Source organism: Amblyraja radiata, chromosome 2 (genome assembly GCF_010909765.2).
Source record: "Amblyraja radiata isolate CabotCenter1 chromosome 2, sAmbRad1.1.pri, whole genome shotgun sequence".
NCBI lineage: Eukaryota > Metazoa > Chordata > Chondrichthyes > Rajiformes > Rajidae > Amblyraja > Amblyraja radiata.
In genome coordinates, this window is record NC_045957.1 from 3,982,642 (window position 1) to 4,001,053 (window position 18,412).

Consider the following 18,412-nt stretch of genomic DNA (forward strand, 5'->3'; position numbering starts at 1 on the left):
AAAATGCACACATTTCAATAGCCACACAGTTGCAAAAGGCAGTTTAAAAACACAAAGGGCACTCACGGGTCAGTATTCTCAGTGTTCTGTAGATTTCCAGCTCAGACTGAGTCGTGACCCTCTCCCCCCCCCCCCCCACATCTTGCAGAGACTGAGCCACGCCCACACTTCTGGGTTGTATAGCTCCTCCCCCTCCCACCGGAAGGGGCATGGCCTTCATGGCATGATTGACAGGAGAGAGAATCTCAACATGTTTTAAACATTAATAAGTCTTATATTTTTAATTGATGGGAAAAATCCTCTTGTCCTGCGCAGCGGAGGGGACTCAGAGTAAGATGGCCAAAAATCACAGCCGTAAGTGGTAGCGTTTTTTCTAAAATCAATATGCAGTGCAAACAGGAAGTGGTCAAGATGAGACTTTTAATTATATAGATTGTGGTGCAGCCTTACAGTGCCAGGGACCCGGGTTCGATCCTGACTACAGGTGCTGTCTGTAAAAAGTTTGTATGCTCTCCCTGTGACCTACGGGTGCTCCGGTTTCCTCCCACACTCCAAAGATATGTAGGTTAATTGACTGGTAAAATTGTAAATTGTCCCTAGTATGTAAGATAGTGCTAGTATATGGGGTGATCGCTAGTCGGCACAGACCCGGTGTGTTGAAGGTGTGTATCTATAAAGTCTACTTGGATTGTAATTATTTATTTTTATTTCTCTGCTTGAGTAAAAATGGTTGTTATCCAATGGGGATTAGAAACATTAGACATTTGTTATGCCCCAGTCCTTCTCCAATACGTCTGTTGGCTATAGTAAACTTCTTTGGGGTTGGAATATTAAGGGGGGCGCTGTCCTGTGTACGGCTGCCCTGCCAGCAGTTGTCTGTCTTTTCACCATTTTATTTTTATTTTTAGTTAGTTAAAATGTTGTGTTTTTTAGGTCTAGACTTTTTTGTGTGTGGGGGGGGGGGGGGGGGGGGGGAGGGAGGGAGGGGGAAACTACCTTTCAGGGTCCCTACCTGGTCGGAGAGGCAGCTTTTCTCCGGGCTGCAGCTTCGACCCGTCCTCACGGCCTACCAGTGGGCCTGGAGCGGCGTTTCCTGTCGTGGACCGCCCAGAACCTCGGTTTCGGCGGCGGCACAGCGCTGGAGCGCTATCGTGGAGCGGGCGATGCCTTGCCTGGGTCGCCGCGCTGGAGCTCCGATGTGCTGAGACCGCCGGGAACAACATCGCGGAGCTGCGGGACTGTGGAGCAGCCAGCTGCGGGCGGAGGCGCCGAACTTTACACCGGGAGCCTGGGATCTCGCGACGAGATCGCCAGTTGTGGAGCTCCATCCGGCGCGGCCTTGTCGGCTTCGGAAGCCGCGGCCTCCAGTACGGAGGCGGCCGTTCCAGGGTTCCCAAGCCGCTGTGAGGGTTCTCCCGACGCCGGAGCACCACCACCCGGCGAGAACGGCCTGGAACATCGGGCCTCCGTAGAGGCAACTGTGGAGGCCTCAATAGGCCCGACTATGGGTGAATTGGGGTTGGGGACTGGACTTTGTGCCTTCCCTCATGGTGGGAGCCATTGTGGGGGGATGTTCTTTGTGTTTAAGACACTGTGTTCTTGGTGTTATGTCTGTATTCTTTTTTTGTGTGCTGCAAAATGGCAAAAAGCATTTCACTTCATTACACCTCGGTGTATGTGAATGTGACCAATAAAATACCTTTGATACCTTTGATACCTTTGATTACAGAATAATTTAAGAACCTATAACACCAAACAATCCATTGGAGGAACCCAGGAGTAGAGTAGCATCTGTAGGTGGAAAGGAATGGTCAACAGTTTTGACCCAAACCGCCACCGTTCCTATCCATCCATGGATGCTGCCTGACACATTTAATTCCTCCAGTAAATTGTTTGTTGCAAAGACAAATATAGACACAAGGAATTGCAGATACTGGTTTACAAAATAAATACACAAAGTGCTGGAGTAACTCAATGAGTCAGGCAGAATCTCTGGAGAACATGGATATGTGACATTTCAGGTCGGGAACCTTCTTCAGACTCAAGGATTAGCAATGTTTCAAAACGAAGGTAGACACAAAATGCTGGAGTAACTCAGCGGGACAGGCAGCATCTCTGGAGAGAAGGAATGGGTGACGTTTCGGGTCGAGACCCTTGTTCAGAAATTGTTTGTTGCATCAGATTCGGGCATCTGCAATCTCTTGTGTCTCTACAACAATCTTGATTAATTGTATCCTTTCCTTCTCTTGAAGACCCTTATTCTTACTTTCAATTTACCTCTATGATTGAAACGGGCACTTCTGAAGGAGGGAAGTGGAGAGAATCAGGAACCCAACATTGATATTACTACAGCAATGTAGGAAGGAACTGCAGGTGCTGGTATATAGCACAGATAGACACAGTGTGCTGGAGTAACTGGAGGGGTGACACAGCGGTAGAGTTGCTGCCTTACAGCGCCAGTGACTCAGGTTCGATCCTGACTACGGGTGCTGCCTGTACGGAGTTTGTACGTTCTCCCCGTGACCCCATGGGCTTTCTCCGGGTGCTCCAGTTTCCTCCCACATCCCAGGGACGTACAAGTTTGTTGGCTAATTGGTGAAATTGTAAATTGTCTCTCGTGTGTAGGATAGTGTTAGTGTGCGGGGATCGCTGGTCGGCGTGGATCTGGTGGGCCAAAGGGCCTGTTTCCGCGCTGTATCTCTGAACTAAACCAACCTCAACTAAACTCAGCGGGTCTGGCAGCATCTCTGGAGAAAAAGGATGGGTGATGTTTCGGGTCAGAATGGGGTCTGAAGAAGGGTGCCAACCCGAAACATCAGCTATCCATGTTCTCCAGAGATGCTGCCTGACCTGCTGAGTTACTCCAGCACTCTGTGTCTATTGATACGACTGTGTTTGATCTCTTCTTGATGCATTGCACTGTTATCTTCAACAGGCTCCATTCATTCTTACTAGCCAAGATATTGCTTCAATCGCCACTCACCATCTGCCGCGGAGTCACACAATATGGATAATCAGCCTGAGTGCCCTCATGAGCCTGTAACACCACAGTAATTAGGTCGCTCGTCAACATCATATTTTCTTCCTCCTCCAGCTCCGGCTCCTCTTCCAAGTCCTAAAGATGAGTCAGAATGTTTATTTTTTTTTAAAGGAAACCAATGCTTCTCCCTACAAGTCATAGTCATACAGCATGGAAGCAACTCATGCGTTCCAACTGAGATGCCTCATCTAAGCTAGTCCTATTTGCCTGCGTTTGACCCTTCTTCTTCTTCAGCCCTTTGCTCCTCTAGGCTGCATAGGCCATTACCAATACGTTTGACCCATACGCCTCTCAACCTTTCCTGTCCATGTACCTGTCCAAGTGTCTTTTAAATGTTGTTATAGTACCTGCCTCAACTACCTCCTCTGGCAGATTGTTCAATGCACCCTCTATATGAAAAGGTTCAGGCTCAGGTTCCTATAAATTATTTCTCCTTCCACCTTAGACCTATTCCCTCCAGTTCTTGATTTTGCTAGCCTGGGGGAAATGGCTGTGTGCATTCACCCTATCTATTCTCCTCATGATTTTATACACCTCTATAAGATCACCCCTCCGACTCCTGCGCTCCAAGGAATAAAGTCCTCTAGCCTACCCAACATATCTCACTGGGTGAATTGGGAATCCTGCATTCAGCCCACGTGGCACCAATCCCAACTTTCGCAGCCAACATCCACCCATCCAGTCCACACTCTGAATCTTACACATCCTGTATGGAGGCCCACAGAGCTGCTCTCTGCACTGTTGGAAATCGAGTCCCAGTTCCTGGCGTGATCGCTCTCGCTGGGCAGGGCGCTGGAGTTGGTCTCGTTCCCGCTTTCATCCTTCAATGGAAAATCCTGCCCGTAAAACACCAACAGGTCCACCAGCTGCATGTCGTCTGACTCCACATTGTACGTTTCCCAGTCCAGTCTGATATCTGGGGGTATCAATACGTTAAGCACGCCTTTTTAATTAAAGAGACGTTTGGTTAATCAATTTATTGAAACTGTGCACATGTTGTTTCTTATCGAATAAAGTAGATGCCAGTTTAGAAGGATGAGAGGATATCTCATTGAAACATATAAGATTGTTAAAGGCTTGGACACGCTAGAGGCAGGAAACGTATTCGCAATGTTGGGGGAGTCCAGAACCAGGGGCCACAGTTTAAGAATAATGAGTAAGCCATTTAGAACAAAGACGAGGAAACACTTTTTCTCACAGAGAGTGGTGAGACTGCAGAATTCTCTGCCTCAGAGGGCGGTGGAGGCAGATTCTCTGGATGCTTTCAAGAGAGAGCTAGATAAGACTCTTAAAAATAGCGGAGTCAGGGGATATGGGGAGAAGGCAGGAACGGGGTACTGATTGGGGATGATCAGCCATGATCACATTGAATGGCGGTGCTGGCTCGAAGGGCTGAATGGCCTACTCCTGCACCTATTGTCTATAGTACAGTCTATCCTCACTTTTACAGACCTCTTCTGAACAGATTTCAGTTAGAGAAGGCAGACTGTCTCCACAGAAATGTCTCCAGAAATTGTTCATCTCTGTCTGGCGAAAAAATAAAACTGGGAAGGCGGCACAACCGTGGCTAACGAGGGAAGTCAAGGATAGTGTTAAATCCAAGAAAGAAGCATATATATTGGCCAGAAGAAGCGGCAAGCCAGAGGACTGGGAGAAATTTAGAACACAACAAAGGAGTTAATTAAGAAAGGGAGAAATAAAAGCATGAAAAAAAGCTTGCGGCGAATATAAAAATTGACTGTAAAAGTTTCTTTAGGTATGGAAAAAGGAAAAGACTAGTGAAGACAAATGTAGGTCCCTTACAATCAGAGACAAGTGAATTTTTATTGGGAAACAAGGAAATGGCAGAACATTAAATGAGTACTTTGGTTCTGTCTTCACTGAGGAAGACACAAACAATCTCCCGGAAATACTAGGGGACTGAGTGGGAGGGAAGAACTGAAGGGAATCCACATTAGTCAGGAAACGGTGTCAGTTAAACTGTTGGTCTGATGGTCTGCATCCCAGAGTACTCAAGGAGGTGGCCCTAGAAATCGTGGATGCATTGGTGATCATTTTCCATTGTTCTATAGACTCTAGATCAGTTCCTGTCGACTGGGAGGGCAGCCAATGTAACTCCACTTTTTAGGAAAGGAGGGAGAGAGAAAACAGGGAATTATAGACCAGTTTACAATATATATTAATGATTTAGACAAGGGAATTAAATATGACATCCCTAAGTTTGACACAAAGCTGGGTGGCATTGTGAGCTGCGAGGCGGGTGTTATGAGGCTGCAGGGTGACTTGGAAATGTTGGGTGAGTGGGCAGAAGCATGGCAGATGCAGTATAATGTGGATAAATGTGAGGTTTTCCCCTTTGGTGGCAAGAACAGGAAGGCAGATTATTATCTGAATGGTGTCAGATTAGGAGAAGGGGAGGTGCAACGAGACCTGGGTGTGCTTGTATATCAGTCACTGAAAGTAAGCATGCAGGTACAGCAGGCCGTAAAGAAAGCGAATGGCATGTCGGCCATTGCGAGAGGATTTGAGTTTAGGAGCAAGCAGGTCCTACTGCAGTTGTACAGGGCCCTGGTGAGACCTCACCTGGATTATTGTGTGCAATTTTGGTCTCCTAATTTGAGGAAGGATATTATTGCTATTGAGGGAGTGCAGCGTAGGTTCACCAGGTTAATTCCCGGGATGGCGGGACTGACATATGATGAAAGATTGGGTCGACTGGGCTTGTATTCACTGGAATTAGGAAGGATGAGAGGGAATTTTATAGAAACATATACTGTACAATCCTTAAGGGATTGGACATGCTAGATGCAGGAAAAATGTTCCCGATGTTGGGGGAGTCCAGGACCAGGGGCCACATTTTAAGAATAAGGGGTAAGCCATTTAGGACTGAGATGAGGAAAAACATTTTCACGCAGAGAGTTGTGAATCTGTGGAATTCTCTGCCACAGAAGGCAATGGAGGCCAATTCACTGGATGTTTTCAAGAGAAAGTTAGATTTCACTTAGGGCTAAGGGAATCAAGGGATATGGTGAAAAAGCTGGAGTGGGGTACTGATTTTGGATGATCAGCCATGACCCTATTGAATAGCGGTGCTGGCTTGAAGGGTCGAATGGCCTACTCCTGCACCTATTGCCTATGTTTCTATAATCAGACACCTCCGTCTGTTTAAGAACACATGACAGGGGGTGCCGAGAACGAATGGGAGACCCGGCAGCAGATAGTATTGTTCGGTGAACGTTTGTAACATTGTCGGCCCCAGAGATGATCAGATTTATTTTACGTTACTTGAATTTAGTTTAGTGATACAGCGTGGAAACAGGCCCTTCGGCCTACCGAGTCCGCACCGACCAGCGATCCCCGCACACTGACACTATCCTACACACACTAGGGACAATTTACACATACACCAAGCCAATTAACCTACAAACCTGTACGTATTTGGAGTGTGGGTGGAAACCGAAGGTCTTGGAGAAAACGCACACAGGTGACGGGGAGAACGTACAAACGCCGTACAGACAGCACCCGTAGTTGGGATCGAACCGGGGTCTCCGGCGCTGCAAGGGCTGTAAGGCAGCAACTCTACTGCTCTGCCCAAAACATCTGGTGAATGACTTCTTGTGGTTACCAGAGGGCAAGGGGAAACATTTTCTCCTACCCTCTAGACTGATTGGCTAAACTCCCCTGCTTGATGAGGAAATAAGGAACTGCAGGCGCTGGTTTACAAAAAAAAGACACAAGGTGCTGGAGCAACCCAGCGGGTCAGGCAGCATATCTGGAGAACATGGAGAGGTGATGTTTCGGGTCGGGATCCTTCTTCAGACTCCAGAGAGGAGGAGCACTTCTTCAAAGTAGACCCATCTTGAGGAGACTTGGAGCAGTGAAATGTAGAAACAAGGAACTGAAGATGCTGATTTACAAAAAAAAAAGTCACAAAATGCTGGAGTAACTCAGCAGGCATCTCTGGAGAACATGGATAGGTGACGTTTTGAGTTGAAATCTCAAGAAATCTGAATGGTCCCAACTCGATACGCCTCCATGTTCTCTGAGGAATATAAAATAATGAGAGGAATAGATCGGGTGGATGCATAGAGTCTCTTGCCCATAGTAGGTGACGAGGACCAGAGCACATATGTTTACAGTGAAGGGAAAAGATTTAAGAGGAATTTGAGGGGTTACTTTTTCACACAAATGGTGGTGGGTGTATGGAACAAGCTGCCTGAGGAGGTAGCTAAGGCTGGGACTATCTCAACGTTTAAGAAACAGTTGGACAGGTACATGGATAGGACAGGTTTGGAGGGATGTGGACCAAACGCAGGCAGGTGGGACTAGTGTGGCTGGGACATTGTTGGCCGGTGTGGGCAAGTGGGGCCAAAGGTGGTCCTGTAATGTTAAGGACTACAGGAGATTTAACAAGTTAACTCCCCCTCCAATTCCGAATCCGACCTTTCTGTCCTGGGTCTCCTCCATGGCCAGAGTGAGCACCACCGGAAACTGGAGGAGCAGCACCTCATATTCCGCTTGGGCAGTCTGCACCCTAGCGGCATAAACATTGACTTCTCCAATTTCCGGTAGTCCTCACTGTCTCCTCCCCCTTCCCAGCTCTCCCTCAGCCCTCTGGCTCCTCCTCTTCCTTTCTCCTTCCTTCCAAAACCAAGGAGGGACTTGATGGGGGAAGGAGGGAGGGGCAAGAAAATGGAGGGATCATCGTGACTCTAATGAGTACTTTGTTGGGTGTCAGATACATGGCGACTCTTTGCGTACTTTGTTTATTGTATGCAAAAACAAAGAATTTCCATGTACCCAGGTACATGTGACAAGAAAGTATGATAGAATACACACATCAGTGATGTCAAGCGAACATTTGAATGATTGGAGGTCAACAGCAATGAGACTTACCACAGGGACCTGGGTTGATAATTCGTAAGTAGCGGGACACCGTGTCTCCTCCAGAAATGTGCGTTCCAAACCTGGAAGACCAAGTGATACATCAAGACCTTTGCATTCCTATGTTGCATTGACTCTGGTTCTCTTCCCACAGATGCAGTCTGACCTGCTGCGTATTTCCAGCATTTTACGCTTTTGTTGCTGTCGTCACAAAATGTCATAAGTTCATACATTCTCGAAGCAGAATTAGGCCATTCGGCCCATCAAGTCTACTCTGCCATTTAATCATGACTGATCTATCTTTCCCTCCAACCCCATTTGCCTGCCTTCTGCCCATAACCCCTGACACCTGTACCAATCAAGAATCTGTTAATTTCAGCCTTAAAAATATCCATTGGCCTCCACAGCATTCTGTCGCAATGAATTGCACAGATTCACCACCCTCTGACTAAAGAAATTCCTCCAAAAGATACGTCCTTTTGTTCCGAGGCTATGGCCTCTGGTCCTAGACTCTCCCACGAACACCCTAGATTTGGAGGCGGAGGAGTAGATGGGCAGATTATTTGAGTCCAGAATGGTCAAGAAAGCCAGTGTGCATGTTGAAGGCATGTGTCCTTGCATCAGGTAGCTCTGCCTCAGTCACTCTGCCAGCCCGGAGGCCAAGTCTGCATTCCTACACCCAGCACTGCCACATGAGTGAAGCATTCTCATTAGCCTCTCTGATATTTTCCCTCAAATAACAGGCCAAAAAGACGAAAGCAAATAAAAATAGAATACTCCTTCAACAATCCACAGGTGTATGAGAGAACAGAATACTGACTGGTTGCCTGCTTCAATAGCTCCAGAGGGAAAGAGGCTGCAGAAAGTGGTGAACACTGCCCGGTCCATCAGAGGTTCAGACATCCCCACCATCAAAGCAATCTCGAGGAAGCGTTGCCTCAAAAAGTCAACTGATATCATGGAAGACCCACACCACTGTGGCCACCCTCTCATCTTACCTATACCATCAGGAAGAAGGAACAGGACCCTGAGAACCGTGACCTCCAGGTTCAAGAACAGCTTATTCCCAGCAACAATCAGGCTCTTGAAAACTGAACAACTCTAACTACAACTGTACCTCTGAACAATCTTTATGTATTTTGTACAAGGTTATAATGTGTACTTTAACTTGTACTATCATGGTCCATTTTATCTAGAATGACCAGTAATGATCGTATTATTGATGAATGTATATTTATTTGTTGCGTTAATGTGCCCGTAGAGCACTAATCATTATTTTCTTTATCTGGTATCTGTACACTGTGGACATCCTGATTGTAATCATGTGTAGTCTTTCCACTGACGGGTTAGCACGCAACAAAAAAGCTTTTCACTGTACCTTGGTACATGTGACAATAAACTAAACTAACTAACAAAGTTGTAGCAAGTAAGAATGTTATTGTACCGGACCTGGTGCATATGACAATTAGTTTTGGTTTCATTGGGTTTTTTTGTGTAGTTTATTGTCACGTGTACTGAGCTACAGTGAAAAGCTTTTGTTGCGTGCTATCCAGTCAGTGGAAAGACAATACATGATTACAATCGAGCCGTCCACAGTGTAAATGCGATTGATTCTCTTGATATATTAAAGAAGGCTCGTACCTGATCATGGGGCCTCGCTTCTGGTTGTCCTTCTGGGGACCTAAAATCTTGAAGTAGAGTGGAACACCTTGAACGGACAACTGGATGGGGATATAGGTAGGGTTGAGACCTGCAACCTGACAAAACAATTTTACAGTCATAATGGGCATAAAAACAGAACATGGTTCAGTTTAGTTTAGTTTATTGGCATGTGTAGCGAGGTTCAGTGAAAAGCTTTTGTAAATGGCAATCCAGCCATTAACCGTGTGAGGACGTGGCGCAGACGGACGAGAGGCCGAAGCAAAGAAGTCGAAGCCAAAGAACGGAATGGAAACGAGGCCGAAACGCCAATAAACCGAAAGAGTACGAAGACGAAACGCTAACTAACTGAAAGGATGGGACGCCTAAATGCAAACTAACAAAAAGGGCGGGACGCCTCAAAGCCAACAAACTGAAAAGCTGCGTCGCCTGAAAGCAAACTTACCGAACGGCCGCTCTGTCGAAACGCCACCTACCTGAAAGGCGGCGTCGCCTACAGGCCAAAGGATCAAATGCCGCTCAACAGAAACGTCCAATAACGGACATGACGTTGCCGGGGGGACGGGACTTGTCTGGTCCAGACCCCCGCGTCCATCACATCACTGTGAAGGCACAAACATTGTTCCAAACCTCCGCTCCACCCGACCCACAGACTGTGGAGGGTGGCTGTGGGAGAGTGGGGGCTGTCCCGAGGGATGCGCACCTTCGGCTGCTTTCAACTTGGTGCTTGGGTTCAGATTGCCTAGTCACCTATAGCTTGTGTGGGAAAATGAACCCCACGCTTCTCTCTCTCCCCCTCTCTCTTTCTCTCCCTTCTCTCTCTTCCTCTCTCTCCCCTCTTCTTTCTCTACTCTCTCTCCACTCTTCTCTCTCTCCTCCTCTCTCTTCCCCCCCCCTCTCTATCCCTCCCTTCTCTCTCTCGCTCTTCTCTCTCTTCCCCCCTTCTCTCCCCCCCTTCTCTCCCCCTTCATTCTCTCCTCTGTCTCCACCCTCGGGAGCGTCCCACAGTCACTGACCGTGTTGCACCGCCATCGGACCTCAACCTGAACACCAGGGTGATTTCCCCTCCCCCCCCCTCCGACCCCCGGACCCTGACACTCACACCGGGTGATTCTCCCCATCCACGAGGACAGACGTTTTATTTATTACCGTCTCGGTGCATGCGGAACGCACCCAAGCCGCCTTTCAGGGAGGTGGCGTTCCGACAGAGCGGCCATTCGGTCAGTTTGCTTTTAGGCGACACAGCTTTTCGGTTCCTTCACTTTTAGGCGTCCCGCACTTTCGGTTAGTTTGCAATTAGGCGTCCCATCCTTTCGGTTAGTAGGCGTTTCGTCTTCGGACACTTTCGGTTTATTGGCGTTTCGTTTCCTCGTTTCCATTCAGTTCTTTGGCTTCTTTGCTTTGGCTTCTAGTCTGTCAGCGCCACGTCCGGGTACCCAATTAACAGTGTACAGATACATGATAAAGGGAATAACATTTAGTCAGGATAAGGTCCAGTGAAGTCCGATTAAAGATAGTCCAAAGGTCTCCAGTGAGGTAGATAGTAGCTTAGGGCCGCTCGCTAGTTGGTGATAGGACGGTTCAGTTGCCTGATAACAGCTGGGAAGAAGCTGTCCCTGAATCTGCTGTTTTTACAATTCTGTTCCTCTTGCCTGATGATAGAGAGGAGAAGAGGGAGTAACCAGACTGGCCCTTGATTATGCTGCTGGCCTTGCCGAGGCAGCGTGAGGTGTAGATGGAGTCAATGGAAGAAAGGTCGGTTTGTGTTGATGGTCTGGGCTGCGTCCACAACTCTCTGCAATTTCTTGCAGTCTTGGATGGAACTGTTCCCAAACCATGCTGCAATGCATCCAGATAAAATGCTTTCCAGGGCGCATCTGTAGAAGTTGGTGAGAGCAGTTGGGAACATGTCGAACTTCAGAGCATTTCCACAGTCTAAAGGATTTAAATAGATGCATCTACCCGCAGCTGAAACCACTGATATTCATATACTGAATGTGTATTCATTCACACTGCCTGCTGCGAAGCTGCCTGCACTGGGCATTTCAGTTCAGTTCTGGCGTTGAATGCTAATGCTAGACATATCTCAGTGTCTGCACTTTAGACTCTAGAGATTCAGCGCGGAAATAGGCCCTTCGGCCCACCGAGTCCGTGCCACCCAGCAATTAGCCCATACACTAGTATACACACGAGGGACAATTTACAATTATTTACATAAGCCTGCAGAGTCTACAACTTTCAAACCTACAAACCCGCACGTCATTGGAGTGTGGGAGGAAACCGGAGCACCTGGAGAAAACCCACGCGGTCACAGGGAGAATGTGCAAACTCCGTACAGACAGCACCCATAGTCAGGATTAAACCTGGGTCTCTGGCGCTGTACATGGAGGGGTACATTGATAGGAAATGTCACAAATGTCACAAAAATGCTGGAGTAACTCAGCGGGTCAGGCATCATCTCTGGCGAGCATGAATAGGTGATGCTTTGGTTCGGCACCCTTCTTCAGACTGAAGAAAAGTGCTAACCTGAAACATCACCTCTTCATGTTCTCCTGAGATCTTTCCTTGGGAAGCCAGCATCTGCAGTTCCTTGTTTCTCCAAAGGGTTAAGAGGGAAGTGGGTCAAATGCGGGCAAATCAGACCAGACTTGGTCGGCATGGTCTATTTATAGATCAGATAACAATAGGCATAAAAACAATCAAGCAAAACTCAAGTACAATAGGTAGAGCAAGAGGGGAGATACAAAGTGCAGAATATAGTTCTCAGCATTGTAGCGCACAAGTTCCTTAGACAAAATCCAATGAGCACAATGGGGTAGATGTGAATTGGACAGTACCCTAGCGTATGGAAGGACCATTCAGAAACCTGATATCAGAGGGGAAGAAGCTGTCCCTGTGTGGTGTGCGCTGTCAAACGTCTGTACCTTTGGCTGGATGGGAGTGTGGAGGAGAAGGAATGACCAGTGTGTGACGTCTTTGATTATGTTGGCTGCTTTTCCGAGGCAGCATGAATTGTAGATGAAGTCAACATGATGTCTGGTTTGTGTGATGGACTGTGCCACATCCACTTACGGGGGGAAATGTTGTTCGCATGTTAGGTAGTGCACTCTTTCAAGAATCTGTCAGACGGGAGTGGGGGGAAGAAGGAATGACAGGGCCGGCTTGGGGCAGTATAGTTAGGTATGTTACAATACTTACCTTCAGTGGCGCTGCAATTCTGCCACTGGCCGTGTGCGTGATTTTGGTGCCTTTGAGGGGGGGGGGGCGGGGTTAAAACGTGGGTTTCTCCTACCTTGTCCTGGATTATATTTTGTTGGAGTGCAAGCTTTTGCTGAAGAATTGTTCCGACGGCCGTTCTGTGTATTTTTTTATTTATTTTTTTTATTTTTAATATAATCGCCCGACAAGTTCAGCGCTGGAGTAATTTTAAAATCAGCTTCTAAAGCCGTCAACGCCGACAACGGGGACGGATTTCACGTATGGGACAGGTAAAGGAAAGCCGTTTATTTTATGTATAAAAGTGCTCCTTAAGATGCCTTTAATTCACATTTCACGTTGCGAAACGGTGATTTTTCTTCCGATACGAACCGGCAGTATTTTTCCTGCCGATATGGGGTTTAAATTCACCGCAACCGCAACGTTCCAATTGATCGCGTTCCAGAAAAACCCACTCGCAAGATGATTTAAATGGCCATTAATTTACAGGTATTAAGCACTAAATTCCTTCCATTTGGCCTATAAATCCATGACAATGAGATTTAAAAATTCTGTTATATTGTGAATTCTTGTGTGAATGTTATTTGGACACTTAGGCTATTTAAAAATGTTAATCTATTCTTAAGAAATGGATAGATGTTTAGATCTAGTAATTGAATTTTGTAATTAGCTACAATTAGGTAACTAACTAATTATATGCTTTAATTTCAAGTCATCTAAGTAAGATTGTTTCATATGTTTCAGAATGCTTCAATCTATAATAACTGAACATTTCTTTCAGTTCTCTTAATTTTTAAGAAAGTTATGGGCTTTTGACTGTCCTCGATCACAGCTTTTGTGTTAAGTCAATGGAAAAGCAATAGGGAACAAGATGCTAATTTCCGAGTATGAAAATGGCCATAACTTTTTTAATACTGAAGATATGAAAGTGAATTAGGTGTCAAATTAAACTTATTTTTATGCTTTATCTGATGGGATAAATTGCAGACTTGATTTTTTAAATCTCAAAATTTTGTAACATTGCTAGTATAGTGAGTAAGGAAGAGTGAAGAAGGAAAATACAAACTCTGCAGACGAGGTTATCTTGGTAGTCGCCCCACATGTTGGCATAGGCAGTGACTTCGATCTCCCGCTGCTGGTAGGGCTCCAGGGTTCCCGTCACGGGATGAACCACAAACGCTGCACCTTTCTTGTGGCAGAGCAGTACATCTGCAAATTCTGTCAGGAAGAGAAAGGGGTTTTACTCCAGTGAGAGCGGCAAACGTTGCAAATGTTTCCACAAGATGTATTGTGTACGTTCCACTATTAAATGGAGGGGTTATAGACACAGAGTGCTGGAGTAACTCAGCGGGTCAGGCAGCATCTCTGGAGAACATGGATGGGGCACAAGGTTATACAATGATTGATTGAAGATACCATGTGGAAACGGGCCTTTTGTCCGTCGAGCCTACACCAATCATCAATCACCCATTCACACTAGTTTTCCCAGTTTCTCATCCACTAGGGGCAATTTACAGTGGCCAATTGACCTACAAACCTGAAAATGGTCTCAAAGAATGAATTTTAGAGGACTCCTTACCAGAGAAAACAAAAGACTAAAGAATTTGGGACGTGGGAGGAAACCGGAGCACCTGGAGGAAACCCACGCGGTCACAGGAAGAACGTGCAAACTCCACACACAGATAGCATCCAAGGTCAGGATGGAACCCAGATCTCTGGAGCAGCGGCACTACCAGCTGCCTCGCCATGCTGCCCCTCTAGGGTGATAGTCATTGATCTCACAGCTCTGTTTTGAGGAAGACTCATGTTTCGCTGAACACCTCCGCTCAGTCCGTACTAACCAACCTGATCTCACAGTTGCCCAGCACTTCAACTCCTCCTCCATTCTGAATCTGACCTTTCTATCCTGGGCCTCCTCCATTGTCAGAGTGAGGCCCAGATGAAAGTGAAGGAACAACACCTCATATTTCGCTTGGGTAGTTTACACCCCATTGGTATGAACATCGACTTCTCTAATTTCAGGTAGTCCTTGCTTTCTCCCTCCTTCCCTTCCCCTTCCCAGCTCTCCCACATAGCCTACTGTCTCCGCCTCTTCCTTTATTTTTCCCACCCCGCCCCCCTCCCCCGATATCAATCTGAAGAAGGGTGTCGACCCGAAACGCCGCCTACTCCTTTTCTCCATAGATAATGCCTCACCTGCTGAGTTTCTCCAGCATTTTTTGTCAACTTTTGATTTTTCCAGCATCTGCAGTTTCTTCTTAAACAAAGATCTGGGTGGATTTGTTTTGTTGAAGTGTGTGCCTAGTTTAGAGATACAGCATGGAAACAGGCCCTTCGGCCCACCGGGTCCGCGCCGACCAGCAATCCCCGTACATTAACACGATCCTACACTTACTAGGGACAATTTTAACATTCACCAAGCCAATTAACCTACAAACCTGCACGTCTTTGGAGTGTGGGAGGAAACCGAAGATCTCGGAGAAAAACCACGCAGGTCACGGGGAGAACGTACAAAATCCGTACAGACAGCACCCGTAGTCAGGATCGAACCCGGGTCTCCGGTGCTGCATTCGCTGTAAGGCAGCAACTCTACCGCTGCGCCACCATACCCGCCACCGTAACCTGCTTACATGGACCTTAAAGATTACATGACTGTCGCTGCCCCAGAGCATGACACAAATCTCTGATAGAAAGACACTTGGAAACTACAAGTACAACTTAATTGTCATGTTTGCAGTGAAGTTGTGTTTCAGTGGCACATGGATGTGCAGGGAATGGAGGCTGAGGAGATTAGTTTAACTTGGCACCATACTTGGCACAGACATTGTGAGCCAAAGGGCATGTTCCATGTTCTATCTAATGCCTTACCACGTTGCTGTTGGTCCTGTGACTTGCTTGGACCTTCTGTAAGATTCACTGTTCTCTTCAGGAGAGGTAGTCTTGAGCTTTAATATTAGCACAGGATTGAGTTATTCTTCCTCAGTAAACAGAATACGCAATTGAGAATGATGCATTTTGTTCCCGTATGAATTGTCACGTTATTGTTACAGTAGACCGCTTTGTTTTGCACGCTATCCAATCAAGTCACATAATACTATACATGAATACAAACCAAGCCAAACTCAAATAGGTAGAGCAAAGAGAAAGATACCAGAGTGCAGATTTTAAACGTGCAATATTCCGGGGTACAGGAACTTCAAGGGAGACGGGGGTGAGGGTAAAAGAGGAGGTGGGGGGGGGGGGTTGGATTGTCGGTTAAGGAGGATGTCACGGCTGTGTTCAGAGGTGACATTACGGATGGTTTGTCCAGTGAGGCTATATGGGTGGAGCTGAGGAACAAGAAAGGGATGATCACCTTGTTGGGGATGTACTACAGACCCCCGAATAGTCAACGGGAATTAGAAGAACAAATGTGCCAGGAGATTGCAGACAGCTGCAGGTCAAATAAGGTTGTTGTAGTAGGGAATTTTAACTTTCCCAATATTGACTGAGAAAATCATAGTGTGAAAGGCTTAGATGGGGTGCAATTCCTCAAAGGTGTTTAGGAGAGTTTCTCCAGCAATATGTAGAGGCCCCCACACGTGAGAGGGCAACACTTGATCTAGTCTTGGGAAATTGGGAAGCGCAAGTGAATGAAGTACTCGTGGAGGAGTCTTTTGGGACCAGTGACCACTGTTCGAGTGAATATTTAAGATAGTTATGTATAGGTGCAGAGAGGGACCAGATGCTAAATGCTAAATTGGCATAAGTCCAACTTTGAGGGTTGAGAGGAAGTCTCGCTCAAGTTGATTGGGGTAGGTTGTTTCAGGGGAAAGGAACATCAGCCAAGTGGGATGTTTTACAAAGTGTGCTGACAAAAGCTCAGGATAAGTTTGTCCCTGTTAGAGTGAGGGGCAAAGCAGGCAAACGTAAGCAAACTTGGCTGACGAGGGAAATTGAGGCATTGGTCAAGAATAAGATGGATGCATGAGACAGGTATAGTCAGCTGGGATCGTGTATCCCTAGAGGAGTTTCGGGAACTAAGGAGCAAAGTAAAAAAGGAAATGGGAAGGGCAAAAAGGGGCCAGGATATAGCTCTGGCAGGTAGCATTATGGGCAATCCCAAGAGATTTTATAAATACATAAGGGGGAAAAGGATAACTAGAGAGAGAGTGGGACCCCTCAGGAATCAAAGGGGTCACCTCTGTGTGGAGCCACAGGAGATGGGCAAGGTCCTCAATGAATATTTCTCCTCTGTATTTACCGAGGAAAAGGCAGGAAGACGGAGGAACTTGGGGCAGTCAATGGAAATGTCTTGAGAGCCGTCAGTGTAATGGTCGACGAGATGCTGAAGGTACTGTCGTGTATGAAGGTAGACAGGTCTCCAGGGCCTGATCAGATGTATCCGAGGGCATTGTGGGAAACTAGAGAGGACATTGCTGGAGCCCTGGTTGAAAGTTGAGTCATCTTTAAATACAGGAGAGGTGCCAGAAGACTAGAGGGTGGCAAATGTTGTACCTCTATTCAAGAAGGGCTGCAGGGAAAATGCTGGGAACTATAGGCCGGTGAGCTTAACATCTGTAGTTGGAAAGTTACTGGAGAGTATTCTGAGGGATAGTATATACAGGCATTTAGATGGACAAGGGCTGATTAGGGATAGTCAGCATGGGCTTGCATGTGGGAGGTCGTGAGTTACAAATCTAAGTTTTTTGAAGACATGACCAAAAAGGTCGATGAGGGCAGAGCTGTAGATGGTGTATGTATGGACTTCAGCAAAGCATTCCGCATGGCAGGCTGCTCTGGAAGATTTGATCCCGTGGGATTCAAGGAGTGATAGCTGAATGGATAGAAAATTGGCTTCATGAGGGTGATGGTGGAAGGTTGCTTCTCGGACTGGAGGCCTGTGACTAGTGGTGTGCCTCAGGGTTCAGTGCTGGGTCCGTTACTGTTTGTCATCTACATCAATGATTTGGATGAGAACATACAGGGCAAGATTAGCAAGTTTGCTGATGATACAAAACGCTGATGATACAATTAGCAAGTTTGCTGATGATGGTTGTGAAAAATTACAGCAGGATCTTGATCGATTGGCCAGGTGGGCTGAGGAATGGTTAATGGAATTAATACAGAGAAATGTGAGGTGTTGCAGTTTGGGACGTCTAACATGGGCAGGACCTACACAATGAATGGTAGACCTCTGGGGAGTGTTGTAGAGCAGAGGGATCTAGGAGTACAGGTGCATGGTTCCCTGAAGTTGGAGTCGCAGGTAGATCGGGTGGTCAAAAAGGCGTTTGGCACATTGGCCTTCATCAGCGAAAGTATTGAGTATAGAAGTTGGGAGGTCATGTTGCAGTTGTATAAGACGTTGGTGAGGCCGCATTTAGAATATTGTGTTCAGTTCTGGGCACCGTGTTATAGGAAAGATGTTGCCAAGCTGGAAAGTGTACCGAGAAGATTTACGTGGATGTTGCCAGGACTAGAGGGTGTGAGCTATAGGGAAAGGTGAGTAGGCTGGGTCTCTATTCCTTGGAGCGCAGGAGGATGAGGGGTGATCTTATGCAAAATCATGAGAGGAATAGATTGGGTAGATACACAGAGTCTCTTGCCCAGAGTCGGGGAATCAAAGACCAGAGG

General features: G+C 46.8%; 1 protein-coding gene across 4 annotated transcripts in view; it reads right to left on the reverse strand.

Annotated features, from left to right (window-relative positions):
• Positions 1–18,412, reverse strand: part of dlec1 (DLEC1 cilia and flagella associated protein) — a 164,492-nt gene that overhangs the window by 39,547 nt on the left and 106,533 nt on the right. For all 4 annotated transcript variants that reach the window (XM_033040742.1, XM_033040735.1, XM_033040762.1 and 1 more), the window contains 6 exons: positions 15,668–15,744; positions 13,866–14,017; positions 9,566–9,681; positions 7,937–8,007; positions 3,742–3,956; positions 2,984–3,115 (listed from right to left, as the gene is read on the reverse strand). In XM_033040742.1, coding sequence (XP_032896633.1) covers positions 2,984–3,115; positions 3,742–3,956; positions 7,937–8,007; positions 9,566–9,681; positions 13,866–14,017; positions 15,668–15,744 — 763 coding nt within the window. The remainder of the gene's footprint in view (positions 1–2,983; positions 3,116–3,741; positions 3,957–7,936; positions 8,008–9,565; positions 9,682–13,865; positions 14,018–15,667; positions 15,745–18,412) is intronic.